The sequence below is a fragment of the Phodopus roborovskii genome, unplaced genomic scaffold (genome assembly GCF_943737965.1).
Source record: "Phodopus roborovskii unplaced genomic scaffold, PHOROB, whole genome shotgun sequence".
Classification (NCBI taxonomy): domain Eukaryota; kingdom Metazoa; phylum Chordata; class Mammalia; order Rodentia; family Cricetidae; genus Phodopus; species Phodopus roborovskii.
Window position 1 is genome coordinate 2892879 of NW_026126622.1, and position 21348 is coordinate 2914226.

General features: G+C 41.5%; 1 protein-coding gene across 1 annotated transcript in view; it reads left to right on the forward strand.

Moving 5' to 3' along the window:
* Positions 1 to 19970, forward strand: part of Tars3 (threonyl-tRNA synthetase 3) — a 44476-nt gene extending 24506 nt beyond the window's left edge. The window contains exons 11-19 of the mRNA XM_051206451.1: positions 3177 to 3343; positions 4099 to 4261; positions 8900 to 9037; positions 11609 to 11686; positions 11789 to 11889; positions 13439 to 13543; positions 17185 to 17257; positions 18404 to 18518; positions 19735 to 19970. Coding sequence (XP_051062408.1) covers positions 3177 to 3343; positions 4099 to 4261; positions 8900 to 9037; positions 11609 to 11686; positions 11789 to 11889; positions 13439 to 13543; positions 17185 to 17257; positions 18404 to 18518; positions 19735 to 19883 — 1089 coding nt within the window. The 3' untranslated portion in view covers positions 19884 to 19970. The remainder of the gene's footprint in view (positions 1 to 3176; positions 3344 to 4098; positions 4262 to 8899; positions 9038 to 11608; positions 11687 to 11788; positions 11890 to 13438; positions 13544 to 17184; positions 17258 to 18403; positions 18519 to 19734) is intronic.
* The last annotated feature ends 1378 nt before the right edge of the window (positions 19971 to 21348 follow it).

Sequence of the window (21348 nt, forward strand, 5' to 3'; positions counted from 1 at the left end):
CATGGATACACAAAATATACCAGATAGCCAGATCAGTCCTGAGCAAAAAGAATAATGATGCTAAGGTACTTCCATACCTGATTTCAATTTATACTACAAAGCCACAGTAATGATAATAAGAAAAGCATTGGTCACTAAGTATGATGGCACTTGCCTTTAATCTCAGCACTTGGGAAGCAGAGGCAGGTAGATCCCTGTGAATTCCATGTCATCCTGGTCTACATTGAGACCCTGTCTCAGACAAACAAAACAGAATACCTAGCATGGTACTGTCATAAACATAGATACAAAGATCACAGAATAGAAAAAAAAAGTCCATGTGAAGATGCCATCAAGATTCTGTAGGAGACCAGATGGAGGGGCATGCTGCTGGTTTGTGGGCAAGGCTGGTGTGGTGGCTAGTTTTATGTCAACTTGACATTCAGGCTGTCTTCTGAGAGGAGGGGACCTCTAAATTAAGAAAATGCTTCCATAAGAAGGGGCTGTAGGCAAGCCTGTAAGGCATTTTCTTAATGCTTGATGGGGGAGGAGAACCCCATTGTGGGTGGTGCCATCCCTGAGCATGTGGACCTGAGTTCTATAAGAAAGCAGGTTGAGCAAGTCATGGGAAGTGAGCCATCTTGAACAAACCAGTGGGCAGCACCCCTCCATGGACTCTGCATCAGCTCCTGCCTCCAGGATCCTGTGCTGTTTGAGTTCCTGTTCTGACTTCCTTCAATGATGGACTATGATATGGAAGAGTAACCAAATAAACCTTTTCCCTCCCAAGTACTGTTGGTGCTGTTGTCACAGCAATAAAAACTCCAACTTAGACAGCTGGGTCATGGGCACTGCTAGGTCCAGAAGCTTGCTCTTTCTCATGATTGCCTTTCTTTGCTCTTGAAAAATTGACAGCACAGTGTCAGACAATAGTTTCACTCAACTTTTTCTGTTGAAAAGTTCAAATCTGTAGAAAAAGGTGCAATGAGCATGCATTGATTTCATTGGGATGTATCAGTTGGTAGCATTTTGCATTCATGCTATCCTATATGTGATTACATATTATATGTGTGTTATAGAGAGATACATATTACCTATGTGTGTATATTTTATATTAAAAATGAAGTATCTCTTGACTTCCAGACATGATGGGATATGCCTGAGAGGCCAAGGCAAGGAAGCTTATAAGTGTGAGGGCCAACCTGGGCTAATGGTGAAACTCTGTCTAAACAACAACAAAAGATTCATCTGTAAATAAACATGGTATCTACTGATACTTTGCTTCATAGAAAACTGTCTTATTTGGTTCTGTATGCCATAGCAAATTTCTAGAGATTTAGTGGCATATATATATATATATATATATATATATATATATATATATATATATATAATAAAAAGTTATTTTTTTACAGTCGAAGGATTAGAACTCAAGTCGGGGTCCCAACAAAGTGAGGTAAGTCTGTTGAGGGCCTGCTCTGGGTTACAGACAGCTGCCTTTTTGGTAGTTTCATGAGATGCCCAGGGGTCCCTTTGATAGGGGTACTAATCCTTCATTACCTTTATGGCCCAATCAGCTGCCTGAGGTCTCACCTGCTATTGTCATCTTTTAGGGTTAAGTTTTCAACAAATGGATTTGAGGAGAGAATACAAAACTTTATTCAAGAATAGTTTGGCATGATTTTTAAACACCTTGATAAAACATTGATATCTAATGTGGGTAATTTTTTTTGAACATCTCCTTAGTTCTGCCTTAGAAGAGGTCTCTAATAAACACAATATACACTTACATGTGCACATACACATAGACCCTTGGTTTCCAAGATTATCTTTATTTGAATGTATAGAAGTATCTGTTATAATTACCAAATAATTGCCACTATTCATGTAACATATAACTTTGTTGAGGGTTTCTAAACTAGACAAACATGCAGGGTAGTTAAGTGTCCTGCTAGGTAGCTGAGGACCAGTATGTCTGCCATTGTACTGTGAGTTGTGCTTTGCTGGAAAACACCAGGGATAGCTCTTTCCACCATAAAAGTATGCTTTTTTTTTTTTTATATGTGAGAAATATATTTTAAATTGTTTGAAGTATGGTGATCTAAATTTGTGTTATGTGTTTATTAAGTTATTTACAAATGACTTAAGTGTTTCTAAGAAAATATCAACCAAATTAATATGTTGAATTAAAGATAGAAATAAAATTTTAAAACTTCTCAGGGGGGGTGGGTATTTCTCCTTTCTTAGTCTCATGGAGTTAATGAAGGTGCTAATAGGTGGGAGAAGCTGCTGTGGCTTCATAGACACCAACTACTCAGTTTTTTTGTACTTAAAACTGGATGGGCCAGTACTATAACATGGAACATGCCATCCAGACTTACAAATTATAAAATTATTAGGTCTTCTAAATCATAGGGTAAAGGTGTTATCGTTTACTAAGAACACAGGACTTTGAAGTTTTTAGTTATAGTTAAATAAGATACTATGCATGTAGAATTTCATTTACTAAGTTTGAAAGGACTGAAACATGTGTGTCTATACTTTTGCATCTGTTTGAATTTATGTTCTGTAAGATACCCGAACAGTTTAAAAGAGGAAGAATTCATTTTGGCCCCCAGCATCAGAGAGTCCATTGTTGGCTGGCTCTGCCATCTGGGGACTGTGCTGAGGCAGGGTAGAAGGGCTGGAGAAGCAAAGCAACTCACCTCCTGACAGCCAGGAACACAGGAAACCAGATTCAGAAGATGTAGACCCTAGGCAGACATCCAGGGATGAATGTCCTCCAAACAGGCCCTGCCTCTGAAAGTTTCCATCACTGCCCAATAATATCATCAAATTTGGAATCCAAGAGTGAGTTAATCGACTGATGAAGTCAGAGTTCTCACAGCTCAGCCCTCTCTCAAGGCTGGAGTGCAGCTGTGGACCGGTCCTTCAGCACATGAGCCTTCTAGGGCATACTTCATTTCCAAATGGCAGTACTGTGGTGTGCTGTGAAATAAATACACTTTGAATATGCAAACTTCTTGTTCATAATCCACAAAACTGCCACTCTTAAACCTGCCACACCCAAACCTGAGGAAACAGTATTTAATAGAAGATGACATGATCTTGAGTAAAAACAAGTTGCTCATAGTATTGCTCTGCTTGGAGTTGTGCTGTAACTTGGTAGATTTTAACATCAACCATTTATCTTCAAGGAGGAATATCACAAGCGTAACTTCACTGAAGTGATCTCTCCTAACATGTACAACAGTAAACTCTGGGAAACCTCGGGCCACTGGCAGCATTACAGTAGCAACATGTTCACCTTTGATATTGAAAAGGACACTTTTGCCCTCAAACCCATGAACTGTCCAGGGCACTGGTGAGTACCGGACACGAAGGGGAGCCTGCATGTGCACATAGCACCTCATCAGAGTTAGCTTTACATATTGTTGCTTTGCATTTTTAAGTGATTTCCTGTAATGGGAAGAGTGGAGGCAGTTGATCATCTTACCTCATCATTTCATTCTAGAGAATGAAACTTCTGTTTAAAATGTGCCTGGTCTTTGGCAGGCAAGGAATGTTAGCTGGGAACTCTCATTTTCTACATTTCTCAGAGAGTAATAGTTTGCATTGATTTTATAGATCATTGTATTTGTCTTCCTAATTATAATATACTTCAAATATGCATGTTCATCAGTTATTTAATTCACATACTATTTGGGTGATTGCAATAAGATCCACAAAGTCCTGATCAGTGGATGATTCTGCGGGTGGGCGGGGGGTGGGGTGGAGGAGGTGGGTGGTGGATGTGGAGAGGCAGCATTTCAGGAAGCGGATAGCATAGACAGGATTCTTTCTCAGTGCTGTGGTGATGGCAGCTCACAGTTGGTCTTCCTAGAAGAGGGCTAGAGCTATCAGTCACTTTTATGGCACATTGTTAGTATGTGAGGCATAGGGTTCAATCTCAGGGCCCAAACAATAAATAAAAAATAATAATAGGAGAAAAAAAGAATTGCCTGTTGATTGAAGACCCAGCACAAGGCATTTGTACATCTTGAGATTTAGTTTCAGAGTGTTAGATGTTCACTTTTCTCTCCATCATGTAAAGTATGTTCAATCTCGTATTTTTTCTAGTTTAATGTTTGCCCATCGCCCACGATCCTGGAGGGAAATGCCCGTTCGATTTGCTGATTTTGGAGTTCTTCACAGAAATGAACTGTCAGGAACTTTAAGTGGCTTAACCAGAGTTAGGCGCTTCCAGCAGGATGATGCTCACATCTTCTGCATGGTGGAGCAGGTAAGCAACGATATTGGGGAGGACTGGCTCTGCAGACCTACAGCTCAGTGTCTTCTAGCTGCTGTGCAGTATGAGGTGTGCCCTTGCCTCTGCACATTCACAAAGAGAAACCTTTCCTGGTCCTCTGGTTTAGAGTTAAGAGGCCAATCATTTCCTGGCATTGTGTTTATTGTTTTCCTCACTTACTTTATTAACTCAAGTTCCACAAGTGGGATATTTTAAGGGGAATTGGGGTATTGTTTTCAGTGTATTGCCTGGAACTTAGTTTTACCTTTTCAAATTAAAATTGCCATGCAAGGGTCTCCATCAAACACTGCTAGACAGTTTGATCTGGCATAGAACAACAGCATGTGGATAGTTTGCCAAGAGATGCTGCACTATATGACATGTCTCAGGAAACTTAAAGGATTCGATAAATATAATGTTTCCTGACCATTGAAATCACTGTAAAAAACAATATTAGAAATCTGTTTGGAAACTAAACAACACTCTTTTAAATGACCCATAGATCAAAGGAAAAATACAAACTAAAATGAGAAAATATGATCTATGCAATAAAAATAAAAACACATCATAAATTATGGGATGTCATTAAAATGATGTCCATAGGTACATTTTTATCACCCCAGCTTCTACTTAAACCAAGAAAAGACAAAGAGCCAGTAATATCCAGTGTAAGACAAAGAAAGAAAATAAAGTAATAATAAGTGTGCTGTCTAGTTTTTATGGCAACTTGATGCAAACCAAGCTTAGTTTGGATGAAGGAACCTCAATTGAAGAAATACCACCACCAGATTGCTTGTTGACAAGCTCATGGTGAATTTTCTTAATTGATGTTTGATATGGTAGGGCCCAGCTCACTGGGGCAATGCCACTCCTGGGATGATGGTTCTGAATTCTATAAGAAATTGAGCATGCCATGAGGAGAAAGCCAGTAAGCAGAACCCCTCCATGTCCTCTACTTTAGTTCCTGCCATGGCTTCTCTCAGTTATGGACTGTGATATGGAAGTGTAAGCAAAAGAAACCCTTTCCTCCCCAAGTTTATTTTGGTCATGATGTCTCATCACAGCAATTGAAACCTTATCTAAGACAATGGGCAAACAAGAGACTTATTTGGTTCTTAAATTCCCCCCTCAAGTTTGTTACTGAAGGCATGGCCCCTAGCTGGTGGTGCTCCTGGGAGGTAGTGGAAACCTTAGAAAGTGAGCCTTATCAGAAGAAGTCATGGGAGTACCATGAAAGGATCTTGAGTCTCAGCCCTGTCCAAGGGTCATGAGGTGAAGCAGCCTTGCCCTACTTCAGGCTCCTTGCCAGGATGCAAGTACCAGAAACAACAGAGTCAACTGAAAACAGAAAAATAAGAGAGGACACCAACAAAACCCAAAAGCGGGTTCTCTGACAGGATCAACAAAATTCCTAAGCTTAAGAAAAATGTTAGAAATAGGGTGTCATTGGTAGAGACTCCTCAGATACTCAGGGGGTAAGGCATATGTTTTTATCATTGCAAAAAGACTTTTTTAGACCAACAAATAAATAGACTAAGTTTAAATATTTGATTAGAAAGCCGCCAAAGTCACATGCTTCAGACATGTTTATGAATAACATTATGTTAATAAATTTGGCAACTTGGATAAAGTAGACAGATGTTTAAAAACTGCAAACTAAAAGCCTTTACTCAAGTAGAATTCAATGAGTAGCCTTGTGGCCATCACAGAAATTGAATTGACAATGCATGTTGGTTTCACTGACTCTAAACACTGAAGAAAATTCTAGACTGAATGTTAAAGAAAACTGAAGCAGAAGAAGTCATTATCAACTCATCCTAGGAGGATTCCAGTGCTCTGAAACAAAACATGACAAAGATATTTCTAGAAAAGACTGATCTGAATGTGATACACAAAGGGCACTGTGTCTTAACCAAGAGGAGTCTATCCCAGAAATGGAAGATGTATAATGTTAGATACTGGTTTAATATTACAAAATGAAGCATTGCAATTTACAGTATTCTCCAACTGAAAGAAAAGAAAATGTATCTTGAAGCTGAAGAGATTGCTCAGTGATCAAGAACACATGCAATTATTGTTCATGCTGAGAGCCCCAAGTTTGGTCCCCAGTATCTACATGATGTACAGACATTCATGCAGGCAAAACACTCATACACATAAAAACAATTTTAAAAAAGAAGAAGGAACATCTCAATAATTATCCTATCAGTGGATGCTGGAAAAGCATCAGACAAAATCCAACATTTGTTTCCCACTGAAAACTCTTAAGAAAGAAGGAAGAGGAGATAACTTCCTCAACCTAATGACAGATACCTCTGAAAAACCTAAGTAGAAGCAAAATAAGATATCACCTCTCATTGGTTCCATTACTAATTATTGTCCCGGGGAATTTTTGTTCCAGGGAATCTCTTAATGAAAGAGAGATATATAAACAAATAAGCAAGAGAGAAATAAACAAGCATCCAGGTTAGAAAGAAAATGGAAATGTTTTACTTGTAGATTGTTTGGCCATGTTGAGGCCATGTACTTTCTGCTCTGGAGTCAGAGCTACCCAGCTGTTGAGCAGCAAGAATGAGCCCTTTCACCCTTGGGAGTCTTGAAGAAAATTCCACTCCCACCTGGGAGTAACCAGTCTGGAACAGTATTAGTAAGAAAAACCAAAACAATTTTCTGATCCAGAATCTCATCCTAAATGCCCAGGACTCAGAAACTAAAAACACTCATTGTGCCAATAATCAGGAGCACCTCACCTTGAGTGAGAAAGGACAGCCAACCCTTGAACAGCAGCACTATTCAGCACTGTTACCTCTCTTGCATCACAGGATTCCTTGGGATAATAATTACTATTAGAACCAATGAGAGGTGACATCTTTATCTTGCTCCTACTTAGGTTTTTCAGAAGTGCCTGCCATTAGGTCGAAGAAGTTCTCTTCCTTCTTTCTTAAGAGATGACTGCCATGTTGACATTATCGGATGAAGGTTTTCAAGATTTGTTCGTGTGTGTGTGTGTGTGTGTGTGTGTGTGTGTGTGTGTGTGTGTGTGTGTGTGTTATATTCAGACACCCACAGAGGCCAATAGAGGGCATCAAAATCCCTGCTTGAGTCACAGGCTTCCTAATGTGGGTGTTGGGAATCTGACTTGAGCTATCTCTCCAGCTCTATGACAAAGATATTAAAGCAGCCATCATAATGTTTTTGGAGACAGTTACAAAACCATTTCAAACCAATAAGAACCATTCCAAGACTCAGAAACGGGAAAATTCCAAGGAAGAAATAAAGATCACAGTGAAGAACTAAGTAGAAATTTAATGGAATGTGTAATTAAAAGCCCAAATAAAAACTCAGTAATTGGATCCATGAGCAGAACATAGGAGACAGGAAAATCTATAGATATAAAAATAGAATCTGAAAGGCAGGAAATGAAACTGGGGAAGGGACTGGCCACACATGACTTCCACCTGACCTCCATGTCCTCACCCTCTGCAGGGACATGGGAGGGGATGATGATGACTGAGAACTTTTAAAATCCATTAAAAGACCAAACCTCCAGAGTCAGGAAGTCAAGTGCTCCGAACAGAACACACCCAGAAAAATCTATACTAAAATGTGAGTTAAATGTGAAAACAAAAAAAAGAAGAGGAAGAGGAAGAAGAAGAAGAAAAATAATAATAATAAGAAGGAGGAGGAGGAGAAGAAGGAGAAGAAGAAGGGCAGAGCAAAGGAAATGAAGAGTTAGAAGAGAAAAACATCCCAATTTGAATGATAGCTTTTCACATGGTGGTCAGCAGTGGATCCGCCTTTTTCAAGGACTAAAAGAACTGTTGTCCTAGAATTCCCAGTCTAGAGAAAATATCCTTCAGGAGTGATGGAGAGATAAAGATACCAGCCATGCCACAGAAGGATGGCTATGAGTAGAGAGTGAGGCAGAGGATCGGAACATGAGGGACTTTAAAATTGTGAAAGTAAAAATAGGTAAACATTCTGTTTTCCTTCTGAGTTTTCTAAGTTATGCCCAGTGGTTGAAGCAAAAAATATATCCTTGCCTGATATGGTCCTGAATAAACAGAGAGGAAATGCTTAAGCAAATGATGCTATTAAATGGAGGAGGGTAAAAGGAAGTGGAGTTTCTACATTCATTTGAACTTGTAACTCATGACACCTGTAGGTTACAATGCTATACAGAACCCAGAGAAAACTAAAATCATATATGCAGAGATACACTAAGATGCCCGTGTATAGGTCTCAAAAGAAATTTTAGTCAGTGTTAGCAATGGAAGGTGCCATCTGCATGGTGTTAAAGCCAAGCTTTGTGGGGTTGGAGGGATGCCTTGTTGGTGAACACTGCTGCTCTTGCAGAGGACCCGGACTCAGTCCCCAGCATCTACATCAGAGCTTACAACCATCTATAATTCCTTTTCTAAGGGATCTGATACCTGCTTCTGGCCTCTGCAGGCACAGGCATACATGTGGGGCACATACATACAGGCAAACATACTCACATAAAAATTCTTAAAAGCTTTTTTAAAAATCAGTTTTAGTGACTATTTGACACAAATAATTTGTTGTTTAAAATGCCATGAGTGAATTTTAAGTTGGTGTTCCATTTGAGTGTTTCAACTGCTTTAATTTCAGATTGAAGAAGAAATAAAGGGGTGCTTGCACTTTTTGCAGTCTGTTTACTCAACGTTTGGCTTCTCCTTTCAATTAAACCTGTCAACACGGCCTGAGCACTTCCTAGGAGAGACTGAGATGTGGGATGAGGCTGAAAGGGTAAGCACTGTGACAAATGTCACACGCCTGAGAAACTGCCCTTCCCTGGGGTTGTAAACTGAGGAGTCGGGGAGTGAGTATGCACACTGTGGAGTATGGCTGGCCAGTTCTCACCACCTCAGCAACCATCTGTTTTACACTCTGAAGCTGATGTGAGATTTCATTAATTGTCTTCAGTGCTGGTCCACCTTCTCTAGAACACTCACAGACAGGAGTGAGAAGAATGGGGGCCACTGTATGGAGAGTGTAACAGTTACGTTCACTTAGGGAGTAGATGGGGGCTGGGCAGAGGTGCAGACTCGGGCTTGAGCTGTGATAGGGTCTCCTCCTCACACACACCCCTGCCCTGTGCCCAAACTATACTCTTCTTCCCTGCCTACTGAATGGAGGACCAAAGTCCATTGAGACCTCCCCTAGGAAGGATGCTGACTCCAAAAGCTCTGTGGGGAACTACATCTCACTGAGGATCAGGACTGAAAAGAGATGTAATGGTGGTGGCTGTGCCAGGGTGACAACACCTACTGCATGAGGCTGTGCTCAGGAACGTAAATGAATTCATGTGTAGGAGCTAATAATGGGCCTAGTGCCGGGCAGATGTGCAGTTGGTCTGTGTGTCGTCATCACCATCAGTCTCACTCAAACCATTTAGAATGGATGGGCATGGCATGGGGATAATGGGCAAGAAGTCTTGACATTTTTGCTTTTTGATTGATGTGGCTAAAGTTTCGCAGACAAGCCTGACGTCTCCCAGGAATATGGCATTACAGGGTAGACCTTCCTCTCTTATGGTGGCTTTCTTCCACAGTGGTCACCTTTGATCATCTGGGAGTTAGGGAGATGAATGTTTAAGGGGTTTTATTTTATTGTTTCTGCACTGTTGTCCTCGTCGCTTTCTTCCCAAGTCACTGTGATGGCTTGGAAACAATCAAAGCTTTCTTAGCCCTCTGTAGTCAGCTCTGCTCCCATTGCACTCCCTCACCCTGTCCACAGAGGCCTGATAACAATTTGGTGACCCCTGCTTTATAGTCTTCTCCAAACCTTGGCCTATCTTTGGATTTTTAATACGTTGGGAGCTCCAAGACCCTCCAATTGCTGTCATGGGACATCAGTTTCTCTGTCTAGTAGACATTCTCCTTCAGAAACAGTACAGTTGAGGAGGAGACCCCTCACCCCACAAGCCTGGAAAGCACTTCTATGCAGGTGTATTTTCTTGGTCCTAAGAGAGGGGTGGCTGCTCCTATAGAGCTAAGCCCACTAGGGATGTTGGTGGCTTCTCAGGAATAAAATTCTCTCTGTTAAGAACACACCCTGACTGGGACCCTGGAAAAGCCCACCAAGACCCCAGGAATCAGTTTTGTGGTAATTCCAGCTGCAATGCAGAAGTACCACCTCCCAAAAGACCCCCTGCCTACCAAGTGTCAAACCTTTCTTTGGCCACAGTGTATGGGGTTGTGACAGAAACCTGGGTGGAGTTTCACATATTGTATCTTGTGCTCTCCAGGGAAGCTGGCCCAGGGTTTCTTCTATTAGTATTCACCTGGACATTCACTCACTATAAGTAAGTGCCAAGCATCTTCACCATAAAGCCTGAGCTGGCTAAAGCTGAACATGAAAGTGAGGTTCCATCTCTATACCAGTAAGACATAAGGGTTGCCCCCCAACTGAAGCCAAGTCAAAGAAATACAAAGAGAAGTAGTGCAGTTCTGTCTTTGTCTTCCCTCCCACCACACACAGTGAGAAAGGGAATCAGGACCAAGGCTGTCAGCCATCATCATGTGTGGAAGCCCCACCTACAAAGAGATATAGTTGTCAGACACATCACCAGGGGACACATTGTTCTGCTTTGTTTTTGCCAGCTTGTCACAAACCTAGACATATCTGGGAAGGGAAAATCTCAATTGAGGATTACCTCCATCAGATTGGCCTGCAGGCATGTCTCATGTCTGTGGGACATTTTCTTGATTGCTGATTGATGTGGGAGGGCCCAGTTCACTGAAAGTGCTGTCCTTGGGCAGGAGGCCCTGAAAGGTACAAGAATAAATAAATAAATAAACAAACAAACAAATAAATAAAGCCAAATATGAGCGTGTTCCCTTGTGGTCCCTTCTTCAGTCCTGCCCCTTGGCTCCTGCCCTGACTTTGCTCTGTGATGACTGTGACCTGGGCCTTGTAAGATGAAATAAACTGTCCTTTCTCAAGTTAGTTTTGGTCATGGTCTTATCACAGCAACAGAGAAGCAAACCAGGAGACACCTGCTGTCAGTGTGTAAGACAAAGAGGGCCTTCACTGGAAGGAAGGCCTTTTCTAGAATCCCTTAGAACAATTTAGGAAACAGTGCATTTCCCCCAGTTGAAATGTACATACACTTCAGAGTCAGAATCATGTGATCATCCTTGCATTGTCCTCACTCAGCAGTTTATTGAAGGCAAAAGACACTTGATAAACATGCATTGAATGAAGGTAGGATGTAATTAATATGTATAGATACTGATGAGCTATATGGGCAAAAGGATGAGTATGTAATAAAGAAGACATTTTTAATGATCTTTTTTTTTTTTTTTAAACAAAAAGCAACTGCAGAATAGCTTGATGGAATTTGGAAAACCATGGAAAATGAGCCCAGGAGATGGAGCATTCTATGGCCCTAAAGTAAGTAGAGCATATACCTGAGAAACAAGAAAAGAAAAAGAAAGAGAAGGTTAGAAAAAATATATAAAGACTGTCTCTAAGCAAATATTGCTTAATTTACAGATTGACATAAAAATTAAAGATGCTATTGGCAGATACCATCAGTGTGCTACAATTCAGCTGGACTTCCAACTGCCTATTAGGTTTAACCTCACATATGTTAGGTGAGTGATTCTAATATCTTCATTATTTGTCCTAAGATCATGGGCAATACAAACATAAGCACCATTGAGTTCTAGTGTCTAGGTTGTGTACTAACACTTGTGGACTTATATATAATCTGGGGATTGTCCTCATGCAATTATACAGCTAGGTCAAAATTCTTAAGACTGGCTACTTTATAAAGCAACTTAATTTATTTGACTAAAATTCTGGCAGCACTAAAGTCCAAACAGCATGACAATGGCATCTGGCTCTCATGTCTAAAAATTCCTCAGTTCAAAAGGACAGAACTCAGAGTTAATAACTCTGGAGTGGAGTGTCCTGTCTGCCTTCCTACAAGTCAGTAGTCACCTGCTTGGGGGAAAAAAAAAAAAACAAGACAAAAGGATTTCAGAAGCAGTGACACAGTGCAGAGTGACAAGGAGTGAACCTAAGAAATAGAGGGTGTGATATTTGTATGGTGTGTGCATCAGGAGATTGTATCAAAGGCAAAACAGTAACTTAAGCGAAGGTTCAATCCACATTCTTGGAATGGGAAGAATCAATATGGGAATCATTGGTTCTTGTCTAATTTACATAGGAAGTCTAATCCTCTGGAATTGTTTGTAGGGCCTGGGCATTCATTCTGAGATTTGTTGGATAATAGAAGTATGTACGAGTAGCTTTTGGTCAATAGTTGAATGAAATGACGATGAAACAGAAAATGTTGGACGCACAGAGGCTATCCTACCTTCATTTCCCACACGAAACAGCAAAGAACATTTAGGAATATTCCATATTGTTCCACCTGTGGAGCAGGTGACATCTGCATAGGTCCATGTAGGAACAAGATCATGATGCTCTTGAGTACCTTCCCCCATCCCCTCCCTGCCAAGCTCCCTGGGATCTACCAGACTTCTGCCAGAATCTGCAGTGACCATCAGCGGCAGTGTTCAGCATCCAGTTTTAACACACGTGCATTAGGTTTGTTTTGTTTGTCTCGGGTGAGACTGTCTTCCATGTCATGGGTTACATGTGCTGAGTAACCAAGCTTTACCGTCTGAGAGTGTACACAGGTCTTGGTGCGTCTTGCTTCATTGAAGTTGGCAGTTACAGTTGGCTTCATCGTTTTCTCCTATAGAGAAATGATGAACTGTAAATTATGTGTCTTGGCAGTGTGTGGTCTGAGAGGTAAATTTTACTGGTAGACTCTAAAATGAATGTCAGAAGTATTTTGGAAAAATAAAGCTTACAATGGAGCAGTGGATGAGGCAAGAATTGGATTAAATAAGACTAGCTGTGAGTGGACATTTGTGAAGCTCAGAAAGGGTTCGTGGAGTTCACTATACCCTTCAGCTTTTGTGTATTAAAGTGTTCTCTGATAAAGTGATTTACAAATAAATGATTAGTGAGAAAGGCAAAGTCTCAGGAAAGCTGCCAATAAAAACAATTTCCTGATGAAGATACCAAAAAGAAATTAATAATAATAACAAGCAACACTGAATATAGGGCAAGGGGTAAACCTATAGCCAGTCTTAAGGAAATACCTAACATGAGTTTCCATGTTTTCAGTAAAGATGGGGATGACAAGAGCAGGCCCGTGATCATTCACCGTGCCATTCTGGGATCCGTGGAAAGGATGCTAGCCATTCTCTCAGAGAACTACAGCGGGAAGTGGTAAGTGACGTGCAAGCAAGGCTGAGTGACTCCTTCAAAGTTAAGTCTGAGCAGATTAAATTTCTGCCTCATAGTTAGCAAGTGTCCATGCAGCAAATGGAGAATTCTTGTTCCATTTGCCGGGTTGGGAAACAGGAATACAGGCAGAGTGGCATCAAACTGTAACTCTATGTTGAAGAGTTACCTTTTCACCTTTTTCCAGCCCACCAGAGTTTCAGCTGTTGTCTGGAAAACATGTCCTCTCCTATGGTTTCATGCCTTATCACTGCCTTCCCTTTCAACTTTGATTGTTACCCTGGGGGAATCCCTGTGGCTTGTGACCACAGAGGACAACACATGCATCTGACTCACGTATGACACACACAGTATCCAGCACCAGCGTAGAGAAGCTGCCCCAGCAGTACAGGCCCAGTAAGGAAAGGCAATATTGTGTGCTGCAGCTTGGGGTCGAAGGAAGACTGGCCACAGGTGTGGTGAGTGATCGCAAGGCCAAATATGGAGAAGTAATCAGAATGAAAAAAATAGATGACAGGATTGGGAAAAAGGGATAATGGTCATATCATCCATGGGACTTCTGCTGGATGGTCTTGTGTCAACTTGACATGTCATCTGAGAGGAGGGAACCTCAATTGAGAAAATGCCTCTCTATGGGATCTGGTTGTAAGATTGTTTTTTTTTTTAATTATTTATTTTTTACATTCCAATCCCAGTTTCCCCTCCCTCCTTTCCTCCCACTCCCCCCTCATCTGCTCCATGGAGAGGATAAAGCCTCTCCTAGGAAGTCTACTAAGTCTGTACCATCATCTCTCTGAGGCAAGGACCAAGGCACCTCTCCACCCCCATACCCCAGTGTCTAGGCTAAGCAAGGTATCTCTCCATATAGAATGGACTCCACTAAGTTAGTTTGTGCATTAGTGTTAAATCTTGGACCCACTGCCAGTGATCTCAAATATTGTCCCAGACACACCATTGTCACCTATATTAAGGGAGTCTAGTTCAGTCTTATGCAGGATCCCCATTTGTCAGACCTGAGCCAGTGATCTCTCACTAGCTTGGGTCAACTGTTTCTGTGGGTTTGCCCATCATGGTCTTGACTCCTTTGTTCATATTATCACTCCTCCCTTGCTTCGATTGTACTCCAGGAGTTTGTGGATTTTTGCAGTAAGATGTTTTTGTAAGTAGTGATTGGTGGGGGAGAGCCCAGCCCATTGAGGGTGGTCCTATCCCTGGGCTGGTGGTCCTGGGTTCTATAAGAAAGCAGGCTGAGCAGGCATGGGGAGCAAGACAGTAAGCAGCACCCCTCCATGGCCTCCGCATCAGTTCCTGCTTCCAGATTCCTGCCCTGCTTGAGTTCCTGTCCTGGCTTCCTTTGGTGATGGACAATAGTGTGGAAGTGTATGCAGTATAAACCCTTTATCCCAAGTTGCTTTAGTCACAGTTTTTTATCATAGCAATAGAAACTAAGACAGCTATTATGGTGGCATTACCCAGCAAAAGGCCCTCACTGTTGAGTTTTTGAATATTCAAGAGAACTCAATCAGTGGTTCACAAACTGGGGCCAACAGGGGCTATTCATGGACTCCACCACATGAATGTGATCTCATTTGGTTCCACATTGCTAAAACTTTTCTGAGAACTCAATTCTCATCAGTAAAGACCAGTCCTTATCCATGGGAACAGCCAGCTAGTTTGGGGCAGTTGACTGTTTTAGGTCTCTTTCATTATTCAAGACAGATGCCAGAAGCTAGTGATTTCCTTAGAAAAGATGGAAACCCTGGATGTTGTTTTGTTCTGCTCTGCCAGCAGTACCATGTAGCACTTTCTTAGCAGAGAAGTGAGGAGGTGAGCCATCATCACTGGACTCACCAACAGCATGGTAACAGCTGGTACTAAGGTAACACACCCTAGGATACTGATGCTGCAAGCCAACAGCCACCAGTGGAACAATAGCTCCTGTCTGCTAATAGAGCTTAGTTCTGTCTCCAGAGCTATTGTCCCTACAAAAAATCCTTGCAGCTCCCATAGTAGACTTTGGGTACCACTGCCAGGGCCACTTCCTCATTTTCCTTTGAAAGTTCTGTGTAATGGAATCAGTCTTGCCAGGTGATGCTGCCTTCTTGGTGACACTGTCCCGCAGCAGCATGCTGTGCTCATCTGTCTGAGCAGTGAAAGTAAGGTGGGAAATTTCTGAATTGAGCATCTTGCAAAGACCCTGCATTGCTAGCAAGTCTGTGTGTGTCCCAAATAACTCACCTAGAGCCATGCACTGTGGTCTCACAGAGTTTCGATCTACAGAGGCCAAAAATGCATGCTGCTGTGTATGAGTTAGCATGTTTATATCTCTGAACAGTTGGCTCTGGTTTAAATAGGTAGAAGTAGGTGAGGTGAAATGGGTAGAAATAGGTGTCTTGTGCTGGGATGGAGTAGGGAAGTGGGCCAAAACCTAAGGGAAACTGGTGGGATGGGGACATGCAGAAGGGGGCAAAAGGTGATCCTGTGTGGAGGGACCAGTCTCTCTTCAGGGACTCGGCCATTCTCCCTGCCAGACTTTTGATGAAAATGTCTCCAAAATTGAGGGTCCCTGGGGGGAAACAGCATGTGGGTAGGATGAGACCAGAGTATAGACAGAAACATTTACTTTTAGCTTTATACACGGTGCTTATGAGTTTTGCCATTGTTTGATTATGTTTGTTTTATGTGTTATTTTATTTCTGTCATTTAAGAAAAAGTATGTGAATATGGACATTCATAAGGTAGCAGCTGAGAATAGTCCCATTGTACTCCATTCCACCTTTAACTAAGTTCTCACCACAATGAAGGAAAAGGTCAATGTGTCTCACATCAAACATTGCCCTCTATATTCATTAAAAGCAGCATTGTATTTGACACAATCCTAGGTTCACATGTAGTTGTGAGAAGTAATACAGAGAGCTGTATAATTTGCCCACTTTCCCTCAGTGATAACATGTTGTAGAATTACATAGATGTTGCCATTTCACATGTGCTCAATTCTATGCACGGGTGTGTTTAGTTCCATATGTATCACTGGAAACATGAAGTGATCACCACCAGTCGTAGTACTGAAAAATGCCATCATTTGTAACAACTGCTCATGCCACACATGCACAATCCCTCTGCTATCTACCAATCCCGCAACCGCACACCTATTTTTTTTTCTCCATGATTTTGTCACTTCAAGAATGTCACATAAATGAGTCACATAGAATTCCCTTGAACGCCATCTTTATTCTATCAGTTCACTGTGATTGCTCTTGGTGTTCCAAAGTGTGATTGACCATTTTGGACTGTTCACCCACTGAAGCACAATTGGGTGTTTTCCGTCTGGAGCTGCTCTAAGTAAAGCCACTGTGGATAGCAGTGTGGAGGTGCTGTGTAGACACAAGACTTCTGGAATAGATGCCCAGGAGTGCAATAATGTGTCCTCTCTCTTTTCCTCTCAGATTCCAGGCCTCCTTTTCTGTCTGCTCTGATGCTTCCAACATAAAGTTCCATTTGCTTCTGTGCCATTGTACCAATACCACTGTCTTGTAAAACTTGCCCCGAGAAAGCGTTGCTACTTTTAATCACACAAGTGCTCATTTGAAATGACTCTGAACATACATATTTTACATATTTTCCAGGCCTCTCTGGCTGTCTCCTCGACAGGTAATGGTCATCCCTGTGGGTCCAACTTGTGAAAATTATGCACTTCAGGTAAAATAACAGACATTTGAAGTATACAATAACTTGCCATGTATTTTGTGTCGGATACCATGCATGTATTTTGTGTAGCATACCATGCATGCTTTAAGATAATGCCCAATGGTGGTGGTGCATGCCACACCTTTAATCCCAGCACTTGAGAGGCAGAGGCAGCCAGATCTCTGTGAGTTGGAGGCCAGCCTGGTCTACAGCATGAGTTCTAGGACTGTAGTTCCTTATAAGCATGTTGACAACCTGTGCTTTCAGTCAATGGGAGCAATACGTGAATTGTGTCTGTGGGGCTGCATCAGAACTGCTTCCTTAATGTTTTGGAGAAATGAGTGTTTTTGAGCACTTCACACTTACTCTTTCCCATGTATCTTTACTGGGGTAGAATATCTTATTATCTGCAGCTTATAACATCTGATATTTATTGTCTTACTTTCAGGGGAAGAGGTTAGGAGTCTGGAAGCAGCTTAGCTTGTTGATTTCTATTTTTAAATTTTTTAAAATTTTTGTTTATTTATATATTTGGGATTTTTTTTTTTTTTTAAAGACAGGACCTGTCTTCAAATGACTGTAGCCCTGGCTGTCCTGGAACATAAATAAGGCTGCCTCCTGAATGTGGGATTAAAGGTGTGCATCATTATACCTGGCTCATTTATCTTCTCTGTATGAGTGCTTTCCTGCCTGTCTGTCTGTGCCTGGTGCCTGAAGAGTTTAGAAGAGGGTACCAGATCCCCCGGAACTATGAGGGTGGAGTGTTGAGCCATTATGAGTGTGCTGGGAACCAAAACTGGGTCCTCTGCAAGAGCAATACTTGATCTTAACTGCTGAGCCATCTTTTTAGCCCCCTAGCTGGTTGGTTCTAGCATGGCCTCTTGTAAGCATGCAGCTAAGGACATGAGTACCATGCCCATGTGTGAGCTTCTTCTCAGGCTGTTGGAATGCCCTCCAGAGCAAGGGAGGCTTTGACAACCTAGATTTAATAGTAATACACCCTCCCTTCCGTGTCTTTCTGTGACTCACACAGACCAAGTCTGAATGAAGTGCCAATCACTACACAGGGTGTTAGTACAAGGAGCTGGGAAACCAGGCTTCTGTGGAGCCTGGCTACCATCAATGACATAATGTCAGGCATATCCCTCTGTCTTCTAGGTGTCCAAGGAATGTTTTCAAGAAGGCTTTATGGCTGATGTGGACTTAGATGAGAGCTGTACACTAAATAAGAAGATACGGCATGCACAGCTATTGCAGTATAATTTTATTTTGGGTAATTTAATCTCATACACTTCTTCAATTGCTTGGCTTGGGAATTAAAGAAAATAAAAAGGAGGAAGATGGAGTAACTACTTATTACAAGTCAAGTCGACTGTTGAGTTGTAGCACACGAGGAGTCCGTGCTGCAGCATCACTAGCAGCAGCTAACATTTAAGCCCAAATGGAGACAGACACCAAGATCATTTCTTGGAATTGCACACTTCTGCCCCACCCTGATGCAAGGCCCAGATGCTCCTCTTCGATTTTCTGGTTTATTAGAAATTGGGTCATTAAACTATGTGTAGAAAAGATTCTAAATTTTAAATGATTCAAAGAAAGATGAATAAGTAACATTCTCAGAGATATATAATTGGGTACAAAGTCTAAAAATGTGGCTTTTAAAAAAGAAACAAGTGAAAATTACAATAAAATCAAGAGAAACTGATATTGACATGCCTGAAGTATGGTATGGGTATGTCCTGTAAGTTAAAAGATTCTGTAGCAGAAAGAAAAAATAAAAATAAAAAAAACCCAGACTTGTTCTATCGACAGTTGTTCACTGGTAATGTTTGCCTTGTAGAAAGAATTGGATGTTTCCATCAGGTTCTCGTTGTGTTATAAATCTCATATTATTTTACTGGAAGGGTGCCAGAGTGACTGATGCCAGAAAGAAAAATCAATAGCCAAGGTATTGAAAAAGTAACCAGGAACTCAGCCCTCACTAGGACAGTGTCTCTCCATTTCTAGTTCCTGTTTTGTTCTGACCCTTTATACTTTTGAATAGCCTCTAAATCCCTCTTCACAATTTCTTCTTTCTGTGTGGAAAGGAACATGGATGCACATTCCTGCATCTTCTCACAGCATGGATTACTAGAGAGAACAGGCTTTCCCCCACATCTTAGAAAATTCTGGTTGGCTTGCCTGGATCCAGCCACATATTTCCTTGGAGTCATCAAATAGGATAGAAAGAATCAGATGGCTGTAAAAATTCCCTTCCCATTTGTGTTCCAACACCACAACAGTGTATTCCGAAATAGACAGGAAAGAGGCACAGACACCATCCCTCCCCTCAAGACACTTAACTATTGAGGGGGGAATCTAATGCTCGATAGACTGAAGTTTAGTAAGTAATATTGAGGGGCAATTCAGGCATGTGCTAAATGACTGTTAACTTCATGATTGGTAAATCATTAATATTAAACATGTTTATTTCACTTTCTTTTCTACAGTGGTTGGTGAAAAGGAAAAGGTAAATAATGCAGTAAATGTTCGAACAAGAGACAACAAAATTCATGGAGAAATTCCAATAGCTTCTGTCATTGAAAAATTGAAGAACTTAAAAAATTCACGCACTCTGAATGCTGAGGAAGACTTTTGAAGTCTGCTCCTTGTACTTCTACATTTTCTTGAGAACTTAAGATATTAGTACTTCTAAGAACCTTTGGGCCACTGATAGGCCACTAATGAGTTCATCTAAAACGAAAATGATTATTTGATATATACAGATTATTTGATATATACAGATTTCATTGTGTTCTGAGACTAAACAGGAGAAGCTGGAGAAAGTGACAACACATCAAGACTTCAGAGGGCTCACTGGTAAAATGGTGAGAATGTTATCAAACAGTATGCTGCCTTCTTCCTCCATAGTCTTGCTTCCAGCCTGGGGGCTGTCAGTTTGTGACTACAGCTCTGCCTTGCACATACGAGGCCCTGGGATCCATTCCCAGCGAATGCCACCTCTCAACAAACAACAAAAATAGACTTTAAATAAAAGCCCATGGTCTTTTTGAACATAGGTGTGTGTGTCTTCTTTTCTAATACACATGCCTCAGATATATCTATGGCTGTTTTACTAAAGGCCACTCAGAATGTTCGTGTCCAAAGTTGGAATCATTACATCACTTAGCCCGCAATGGTAAGAGAAGTACTAATATTGTGTTAGTGGCAAAGGACTATGAACCTCAAAGAAATTTTGTGTAATCTGTTATTTGCATTGTAGGTTACAAGTTGCAGTTTTAATGCTTCTAAACCACAATTCCTTATTTATTAAAAAAAAATTTCCAAATAAAATGCACCACATGGCATTTCTAGAACCTCTGCAATGTATATGCCATGCCACATTGCTTTTCTAGGGATGAATTACTGGGGTGTTCCACTTATTTGCTGAATCAAGTGTTCAAGTGTATTTCTGACTTTTTTGTTTTTTTTTTTTTTTTTTTTTGTTTTTTGTTTTTTGTTTTTTTAATGAGACAGGATCTCAAGTATGTAGACCTGGATGGCCTGGAATTCACGGAGATTTGCCTGTCTGTGCCTGTGGGCTGTATTTCTGAAAATTTAAAATTATTTTGTGTGTATGGTTGTTTCGTCTGCCTGTATATCTGTGCACTATAGGTGCCTGCAAAGGCCAGAAGAGGTCACTAGATCCCTGGAACTGTACTTATGGATGGTTGTGAGCTAACATGTGGGCCAGGGGTTCCCGAGATAGGTGTGATGGAAACAGTGCAGTTCGCTGAGAGCAGCTCCCCTCCTCAAGGTTGGTCGTCTCTCTCGGTGAGGCAGGGCTGGGATTCTTCCGTGGAAAATCCCACACACTAGGCTCTTACCCAAGGCCCCTGAGGCCTGACCTGCTTTTCCCAGTCTCAGAGGAACTGTAAGAACCGCGTGCCCTCCCCACAAAGTTAGACTGTGGTGAAACCTAAAGCAAAAGTCCTGGGTCCTGGCACCTGGGACCCCGGCCAGCCACCTGTCCCTCTAGGACTACATCCCTAGCTGCATGGGTCAACGTAAATAAATGGGTAACTTCATCACCGCCCTCTCCCAGGCTCCCAGTGGAAAGAGAG